The 9,924-nt window shown below is 38.1% G+C and overlaps 1 protein-coding gene across 4 annotated transcripts in view; it reads left to right on the plus strand.

Annotated features, from left to right (window-relative positions):
* LOC308491562 (ras GTPase-activating protein-binding protein 1) overlaps positions 1-9,924 on the plus strand; it is a 296,580-nt gene that overhangs the window by 263,398 nt on the left and 23,258 nt on the right. For all 4 annotated transcript variants that reach the window (XM_081035381.1, XM_081035386.1, XM_081035387.1 and 1 more), the window contains 7 exons: positions 1,322-1,412; positions 2,252-2,345; positions 4,388-4,589; positions 6,066-6,167; positions 6,413-6,524; positions 6,729-6,857; positions 7,155-7,264. In XM_081035381.1, coding sequence (XP_080891507.1) covers positions 1,322-1,412; positions 2,252-2,345; positions 4,388-4,589; positions 6,066-6,167; positions 6,413-6,524; positions 6,729-6,857; positions 7,155-7,264 — 840 coding nt within the window. The remainder of the gene's footprint in view (positions 1-1,321; positions 1,413-2,251; positions 2,346-4,387; positions 4,590-6,065; positions 6,168-6,412; positions 6,525-6,728; positions 6,858-7,154; positions 7,265-9,924) is intronic.

The raw sequence follows: 9,924 nt of genomic DNA on the forward strand, positions 1-9,924 counted from the left end.
TGGTTATTATCTGATTCTATCATTCTGTATTTATTTGTTGGCATTTTACTGTAAAGAACCCTGCTTTTTCTATGTGTTAATCACTCGTGTAGTCTTTATTTAATGGATTTAATCCATTGTTAACTTTATGCTGATGTCTGAAATATTTCAGATATGGTAGAGTGAACGCTCCTATGGTTTTTGTTTTGTTTTGTTTTGTTGGAGAACTTGAACTTTGGGGCACAAGATGTTTTGGCTTAACTTTTGCGCTGTCCATGCCCCAGCCGCAGTGTGGGATCAGCTCCTTTTTAGTTATCATATTTACCATGCAAAGACCACAGGTTTATGTTGAATAATTGCATTTGTACAGTCTTCCTGACTGGTCACTGGTCACGACTGAGTCAGCAGGAAGCCTATGTGATAAGAATAAGCATGTGGAAGTGGCTCAATAAGGACTTGCTGATGAAATGTTTTCTCTAGCATTACTCTTAAGATAATTTTCTGTTTAGGTTAGTGAGTCTAACCCCTATCATTTAACTGTTTGAATATAAAATCACTGTCTTTGAAAAATTACATGAGATCATTTTAGTCATGATTTTTAGAGGAAGGCTTAGATTATCTGCAGTGTAAAACTATTGATGGACTCCTAAATATGCAAGGAATCATGGGGGAGATGACTGCCAAGTAAGTTTACTTATAGTTCCCTTTTTCCTTTAAAGAGGAAGAATCTAACATTACCTTAGTATATAGAGCATTGTTACATAAACTGCCTTATTTAATAAATAAACTCTAAGGTGTATGTTGGTATCCCTGTTTACAGATGAGGAAATAGCTTTAGAAGTTCAACAACTAGTAATTGACATAGTTGAATTTAGACTCAAATTTGTCTATACCTAGTGTAAGCAGATCTTTTCAGCTACACCACCCTTGAGTGCTCGTATGAATAGTCTTGGATACAGATTTAGGAAATTTTAAATATCTGCTGTAGTTGGTAATACGTATTTATTATTCAAGAAATGATTTGAGGTATGGGCTCTATTTGAGTATAGTTTTTAACAGGCATAATGTAGAGCAAGGTTTTTCAGTCTTGGTGTTATTAATATTTTGGACTGAATAAGTCTTTGTTGTGCCTGGATGTCCTTCCTGTACATTGAAGGATGTTTAGCAGCATCGCTGCCCTCAGTAGTCACTTGCACTTCCCAATGTGAAAACTGAAGTGTCTGCAGATACTGACAAGTGGCTCCTGCGGGGCAGGGGGACAGGGGCAATGTTGCCTGGAATAGAGTGATTTGGTTTTTTAAAAGTCGGCTGAATAAATGAAAACTTTTTGTTGGCATTGCAGGGTTCTGTGGCAAATAAGTTCTACGTTCACAACGACATCTTCAGATACCAAGATGAGGTCTTTGGTGGCTTTGTCACTGAGCCTCAGGAGGGTAAGTTACTTGTGTAAATTTTTTGATGGCTTTAATTGACCTGAAGAGAATATGAATTTCTTGAATGTTTTCTTTGTCCTCTGTATTCTTCTTTGGTAACTCCTAATTGTTAAGACATAAACTGAGTTTTAAACCTACTTGAAGTTTAAAGGTTAGCCTACTTCATGGGTATTGGTAGAAGACAAAACTAAGAAGTAGACAGGTTATACTCATAGCAACAGTAGTAGCATTTGCCACTGTTCCATAGGACATCATGAAGAAGTCCAAAAATTACTTGCACTGCAGTGGTGCATTACAAGAGTGGAACCTTAAGTTTAGGGAACCCACATCTTTTATAATGGGCAGTAAATATGTCTTCCCTGGCTCTGAAGGGAGACACTATTTTCTGAGTTTGTTTGCTATGTAAATATTCTTAAAAGATAATCTGGAATAAAGGGTAGCCATTGCCTCAATTGTCAGATGTACAGAAACACGAACCTCTTGGAGAATTGTTTCAAAACAATTTCTATGTGGCTGAGATGATTCTGAGTGCTTTATATTTATTGTGTAATCAAACAGTCTTATGGATAAGTTCTTTAGGTACTGTTGTTCCCATTTAATAGATTGGAGCACTGCGATGCAGAGAAGTAATTTGCCTGATGTAGTTAGTTAGGTGGTAGAGGCTGTATTGGATTACTGGAAATATGACCTCATTCCATGTTCTTAACCCAAACACTACAGTTGTCTTAATTCTGCTTTTCTTATTTCATTGCCTTTTTTGTTATGATGAACATTGTGAAAGTGAATATATTTGTGAATTAAGTAAGCACAAATTACTTTAAATTTCTTTTCTCACTTAGAATCTGAGGAAGAAGTAGAGGAACCTGAAGAAAGACAGCAGACACCGGAGGTGGTACCTGATGATTCTGGAACTTTTTATGATCAGGCTGTCAGGTAAGCAAAACTTTGTTCATCTGTCCAGAGCTGCATGAGAATTTGGGTTGTCTGGTCTTTTCCTTGGTTGGAGGGCAGTCATGTATTCTCAGAATTATCTCACATAATAATGATAACTTCCCAGAAGAAAGGTTTTACTTTTGTTATCTTTGAGCTAACAAAAATCTATAACAAAATTTAATATAGATTGCACTATGAGGATTACTTAGTACCCACCAGTTGCTTTTTGGTTTAGTTTTTTCTGGGTGGTAAGTGAAAAAGAATTGGGATTTCTTACCAAGTATTTAACACATCAAGCCACTGCATTAAGTTCTATGGCAGGAATATAAAGTGTACAAAGATTTATTTAGAGATCCCGCATTAATTGATAGATATTAAGACATGAATAGTAGGTAAAGAATTTCACTAACTCAGAAAATAAATGTGTGATTGTATATTAGGGTTTTTTCTTCTTTAATCTGCAACTGGAACAGAAATGTGTTTGATAGAAATTGAAATTAATACTTGTTGCCATGTGATACCAATAATGTTAATACACAGTGCTTAAAATATATTTTCAAATCTTTCTCAAGGTGGGATGATGAACTAACCACGGTACTCACCTGGGTTGGTTGAAAATGATTTATCGTTGCACCACAAAACCTACCAGAATTAAAATTATGGGGGGGGTGGGGAACATCTGCAGCTTTAACAAACTGATTCATGTGGAAGTTTAAGAACTATTATGAATCATAACGTCTTTTTTTCTCAAATTCCATATGTGTTTGTTTATTATAAGAGGTTTTTTTTCGGTGGATAAAACCACGTTAACATAAAATTTACCTTCTTTTTTTTTTTTTTTTTTTTTTTTATTAATTTATTTATTAGTTTCAGGTGTACAAAACAAGGTAATACTTAGACGTTCATCATTTATGTCCCTCATACTGTGAACCCCCCTCCCCCCATCCACTATCCCTCCGACCTCACACTGAACCATCACATTATATATATAAAATTATAGTTGGCATTCATTAATGTTTAGCTTCTGATGTACAATGCCATGATCAGGTATCCACAGTATCCCTGAGTAAAATTTACCTTCTTAACCATTTTTTTAAAAGATTTTATTGGGGAAGGGGAATAGGACTTTACTGGGGAACAGTGTGTACTCCCAGGACTTTTTTTTTTTTCTCCCCAAGTCAAGTTGTCCTTTAAGTTTTTTGGAGGGTGCCGTTGAGCTTCAAGTTGTTGTCCTTTCAGTCTTAGTTGTGGAGGGCGCAGCTCAGCTCCAGGTCCAGTTGCCCTTGCTAGTTGCAAGGGGCACAGCCCACCCATCCCTGCGGGAGTCGAACTGGTAACCTTGTGGTTGAGAGGATGCGCTCCAACCAACTGAGCCGTCCAGGATGCAGCTCAGCTCAAGGTGCCGTGTTCAATCTTAGTTGTAGGGGGCGGAGCCCACCGTCCCTTATGGGACTCGAGAAATTGAACTGACAACCTTGTGATTGAGAGCCCACTGGCCCATGTGGGAATTGAACCGGCAGCCTTCGGAGTTAGGAGCACGGAGCTCTAACCGCCTGAGCCACTGGGCCGGCCCCCAATCATTTTTAAGCATACTGTAAAGCAGTATACGCATATGATTGTAACACAGTAACACATCTCTAGGACTTCTCATCTTGCAAAACTGAATCTACCCATTGAACAACTCAACTGCCCTTTCCTCCCTCCCTGCAGCCTATTAGAGTTTTGTGATGAGTGATAGGTACATTGTACTAGTTCAGGGATTCTAACTGAGAAATAATGATGTGGTTTATTTTGAGCCACTTTGATGGCATTTGCTTGAGAATTTAGCCAATTTGACTTCAGTTAACATTTGCTCATTGAGTGCTTTTCTAAAAAGTTGTCTTGTTTTAATACTTAGATTTAATACTTGTTTAATACTTGTTTTAATTTCTTAGATCTTTTTTGGAGGGAGGGAGGTATTTTGGGGTTCTGGTCTCTAGTTAATAAATACTTGCTAAATCCATGGGGGCAGAGTGATATTTCTCAAACTTTTCCTGTGAAAGCAATGACTTGGAAGAACATCTAGAGGAACCTGTTGCTGAACCAGAGCCTGATCCTGAACCTGAACCGGAGCAAGAACCTGTATCTGAAATCCAAGAGGAAAAGTCTGAACCAGTATTGGAAGAAACTGCTCCTGAGGATGCTCAGAAGAGTTCTTCTCCAGCACCTACAGATATAGCGCAGACAGTGCAGGAAGACTTGAGGGTATGTGACATTCTTCATTTTCATTCTATTTCTAGCTTATTTTTAAAAATTTCTTCTCCTTTATTATTGTTTGGTTTTCCTTTGTAGGAACATTTACATATTGGTGGTTCAGGGAAGTTTCTTACATCTTGAGCCATACCTCAGTAAGATGCGTATTGCTTTATAAAATCGAAAGTAACTTTCCCCCTCTAAGTAACATGAATACCTTTTAGATGAGAAATTGCAGGTGCTATATTATTTTTATCACTATATCGCCAACTCTCCATCTTTTTAGTATTTCATCCTTCAAATTGCACTTACTACATGCTTGTTAAAACAAACAAGTGGGGCCGTCCCTGTGGCTCAGGTGGTTGGAGCGCTGTGCTCTTACCGCCAGGGTCGCAGTTTCAATTCCCACATTGGTCAGTGAGCTGTGCCCTCTACAGCTAAGACTGAACAACAGCTCTCCCTGGAGCTGGGCTGCCGAGTGCTGCCGTGGGCTACTGTGTGCTGGAGTAGCCAGTGCCGACCGAGCGTGAGCGGGTCCGACTGCCTCAGCGGGGGGCCAGGGAGCTGTGTCCTATAAAACTAGACTGAGAAATAACGGCTTGAACCGGAGTGGACGGGGGGAGGTGGAAGAAAGGGGGGAAAACAAGTGATCATATATTTTTTCAAAAATAACATGGCACAATAGACCTTTTTCCTATGAAATCTGAGGGTAACTTTACAGTAGCGGTAAAAGCAAATAGCTGAAATAGGACTACTTTTCTAATTGGAATACCTGATTTCAAAATTTTGAAGCTTTTCAGAAAAGTTACTCCTAAGTCACATCAGGATAATGTTCACTGAACTCACAGAACCTTTGTATTCACTGGTCTGTGGAGGAGTGTGTTTCAGTGCTGTATTGATGGGGTCAGGGATCTTATAGTGTCATTTATGTATGTCTAACAGTCATTTATGTATGTCACAAGTGCCCATGTGCTAGGCACTATTCTAGGTATGGGAAATATCTGTAAAATGGGTAGGGTTTTGAAGGTTCTCTTCTTTAGCTAGTAGGTGAGTAGGAAAGAAATGGTGAGATGACTTCAGCTCGCCGATGTTAGAAAAATAGGTTGGCTGCATTGAGAATGAATGACCAGTTAGGTGGCTGTTACAGTATTCCTAGAGAGAGAAAATCATATTTTGAATTAGGGTCATGGCAGTTGAGATGGAGATAAGATAATTAACAGTTAAATAATAGGGTTTGGTGATTTTGATATGGATTGAAAAGGTGTTCAAGATCATCCTAAAGTCTTAGGACTACATTTCATAGTAGTCTTAAGAAATGTTAGTACAAAATTTGTAACTAAGGGGGAAAAGGAATCTCAAGATACTTATAAATTCCATCTTGCCTGTGAAAATATGATGCATACATTATATACAAGAAATCAAGAGCTATGAGCTTTTCTGTGTTTTGATATATGGTGTAATCATCTGGTGTTGGTGGTGTTACCTTAGACATTTTCCTGGGCATCTGTGACCAGTAAGAACCTTCCACCCAGTGGAGCTGTTCCAGTTACTGGGATACCACCTCATGTTGTTAAAGTACCAGCTTCACAGGTGAGTTTCTAATTAAGCTTGTATATTAGGGAAATTTACTTGTATTTCATGTAATGTGGTTTCCATAGAGGTTTAGAGAATGTGGAAACTGGTATATAAAGCAGAGAAGGTGGTTTTTAATGGTTTTGTGTGAGAGAAAGTTGTCATTTTCTAGTTTAAACGTTATTGTCAGCTAAGAAACTTCATAAGAGAAAAAAGTGAGCTTGCTTTGTTTTTACACAAAAGGTAACTTACGAATTTTTCAGCCCCGCCCGGAGTCTAAGCCTGAATCTCAGGTTCCACCTCAGAGGCCTCAGAGGGATCAAAGGGTGCGAGAACCACGAGTAAATATTCCTCCGCAGAGGGGGCCCAGACCAAGTAAGAGCTCAGAAGGGGGACTTACCTAGTTTGGGGGATTTTGAGGTGAGAGTTTGTTTTGGGGGGATGCTTGACATTTATTTATTTAAAACAAAGTTGTAGTGGATAGAATTACCTGTATTTAGGGTAGAGAAAAAACTATTGAATGCCACAGTAACTGAAAAGAGTCTTCTTTGTCTTTCATTGCTGTTTTTGTTTTTTAAGTTCGTGAAGCTGGTGAGCAAGGTGATGTTGAACCCCGAAGAATTGTGAGACACCCTGACAGTCACCAACTTTTCATTGGCAATCTACCTCACGAGGTGGACAAATCAGAGCTTAAAGATTTTTTTCAAAGTAGGTTATTGAGTTTTAAACACTAGATTTATCTAATGAAGCACTGCCCAATAGAAACAGAAGATGAGCCACATATATAATTATTTAATTTATTGTGTCTAAAATTTGATTTCAAAATGTAAAAATTCACATTTGAAATTGTGTGTATTTTACACTTATGACATGTCTTACTTTGGACTAGCCACATTTCAAGTGCTCTGTAGCCACGTGTGACTAGAGACTATAGTATTGTACAGTGTGTATGTAATATTTAAAATGTTCTAATAAGTGATTTGCGAATTTGTATTTCATTTGCAGAATATGGGAATGTGGTTGAGCTGCGCATTAACAGTGGTGGGAAATTACCTAATTTTGGTTTTGTTGTGTTTGATGATTCTGAGCCTGTTCAGAAGGTCCTTGGCAACAGGGTAAGCAGTTCTTCATCTTGATTATTTTTTTAAAATAAGAGAGTATGTTGGCTCTTTGAATGTCTTCATCCTTACAGCTGTGTCTTATATGTAAAGTGCACTTTATTCCAACATGTTTGGGTAACATATTACATCATATTCAGCCATTATTATCAAAAGAGCTACATGAGAGTTTAAAAAAAACTTGTGTCTAAATAACTTAGGTTTTGAATAAGTGAATGATGAGAATGAAATAACTAATAGTAACCAGTGCACTGAGGTTTAGGTAAATTTCTTTTCTTGGTGCTGGCTTCTGGTTGTAGGAGATGAAATACAATGTTAATTTACTAGCTAAGATAAGGTAAGAACCAGTTTGACCAGGGAAGTCTTGGTAAATAACTGTTGTCTGTCTGAGTATAACAATGAGGAGCTTCTCTTTTTATTCTATCAGTTGTCTGGGTTTGGAGTCACCCTTCCTGGATCCACTTTTATTAACATTGCTGTTAGGAGTATGAGTCCTTTTCGATAGTAGAGGTATTTGTAGAGTTGGAATCGTTTTACTGTGTAGTTCGTAAAGAACTCGTCCTTTCTCCCACATCTTCATTAGCAAAAAACACTTTTTGTAGCAATAGTAGTAGAGAAAAACAAAGGGGTAAATAATTGTTAATTTACTGAGATGGGTGTGGAATTTTTTAAAACCTCTCACTTTTTAAAAAAATTGAGGTGAAATTCACAAAACCATTGTGAATGAACCATTTTAAAATGGATGATTCAGTAACATTTATTAACCCCATTGTTGTGCAGTCATTGCCTATCTAGTTACAAAACAGTTTCATCAAAAGGCAGCCCCTTTATCCATTACACAGCCCCTCTCCCGGCCCCGGGTACCCCTTCTGGTCCCCTTCTCCCCAGCCCTGGCAACCACTAATGTGCTTTCAGTCTCTGTAAATTAATACTACACATTTTATTAGCCATGTAATAGAAATGCTGGAGATCATTTCCCAGAGGTTCTCCAGAATTTCTGATGTTCTCCACAGTGTTAATGGATATACTACAAAGTTTTATGTGTTTTGGTTATAACATGTGAGCCTTAATCTGAAAATGTGCATTGTCTTTCAAACCCATCATTATTTTTGTGAAGCATCTCCTGCACAACACTGAGAAATGAGAGAACAGTGGCTTTTTTCAGTAAGGCCACAGAATACTGAACCTAGCAATGTCCAGTAGGCTTTGTGGATAACTCTCATTTACTGTTCAGTAGGTCCAGTGGCCAACCTTTTTGATGCAGCCTTGAATTCATAATTCCTTAGAGGGTATGATACTCTCAGCAGACCAAAGGTCAGACCCAATAGCTGACTTCCTAGTTAATTGCCCAAGATAAGGGGTTTGTTTTTTTTAATGAACATAGGTAAGCCATGGCATCTTCGTGCATAAGAATTGTTTCCGGTAAATTTACTTAGAGAAGGGGCTGTATGTCTGCTGCCTTTTTTCATTCATACCGCTCATCTCTTCTGGTAACTCCTCAGAGATGTTTTCCGTATCTGTTTTAAAACACTCCAGCCCCAGCCTCTCTTCCCTGAATCTTTCAGGCTTTAATTTTATTTTTCCCATTGTATGTAGAACATTGCCTGGAACAGTGTTTCAGATTGCATGTGAGAGGATTTATGTAGTGTGAATATAAAAAATACTTATATTTAGGTTAAATGTTAAAATATATATAATCGTACACATACAAATATGTTTAATCCAAATTTAAAATATTAGAATTAGTTCAAAAAGGTGTGTTTTTTTTTTTTCGTGTATACCTTCAGACCACTCCTTTGTTCTTTGGCAACTTCAAATATAGCTTGCTTTTCCCTGTCTCACCGTATTGGTAGACGTCCACCATACTCCCTTCAATAATGTTTTATGAGTACAGAAATAGCTTCTATGAGCCGATGACCCGTGTTCCACGTGCTGTAGTGTAGTGGTTCAGAGCTGGTCAGAGTGCCTCGGTTTACATTTCCTCTTCCATCACTCACTCGTGTTGTGACCCAGGGGCTAAGTAAAGGAAGGTCCTGAACCTCCCTAGCCCTTGGTTTGCTGGCCTCGAAAACCGATTTAGTAACAACCCTCAGAGAGTTGTGAAGATTAAATGAGATAATAAATATGAAGCATATAGAACACTTCTCTGTGTAATAAGTACTGTCATATGTGTATTTTTAAGAATGTTTCAGAAAAACAGGAGTACAGTACACATCGGATTCCTTGTAGTCTTGAGTGACCCTTTGTTTTCTACTTCATTTCTTAGTGAAAGAAAAAGGCCAAAGACGTCCTTTTAATAAGATGTTATCTTTAGTATTTTCCAAAATTCTATTAAGGCAAATAACGTTTTATTTAAATTGTATTTAGATGAATTTAGTGATGTTTTTGAGATATGTGTGTGTACTTTGCAATAATATGTGCAGTACAGTCTTTCCACGTTGAGTGATGATGGGGTTTTAGTCTAAGCCTCCCAATCCATAGATAAAGGGCAGTTCTTTTTTTAAAATTTTTTTATTGGGGAACAGTGTGTTTCTCCAGGGCCCATGAGCTCCAAGTCACTGTCCTTCAGTCTAATTGTGGAGGGCGCAGCTCAGCTCCAAGTCCAGTCGCTGTTTTCAATCTTAGTTGCAGGGGGCACAGCCCACCATCCCATGTGG

This window comes from Rhinolophus hipposideros (assembly GCF_964194185.1).
Source record: "Rhinolophus hipposideros genome assembly, chromosome: 23".
In the NCBI taxonomy this organism is placed as follows: Eukaryota; Metazoa; Chordata; class Mammalia; order Chiroptera; family Rhinolophidae; genus Rhinolophus; species Rhinolophus hipposideros.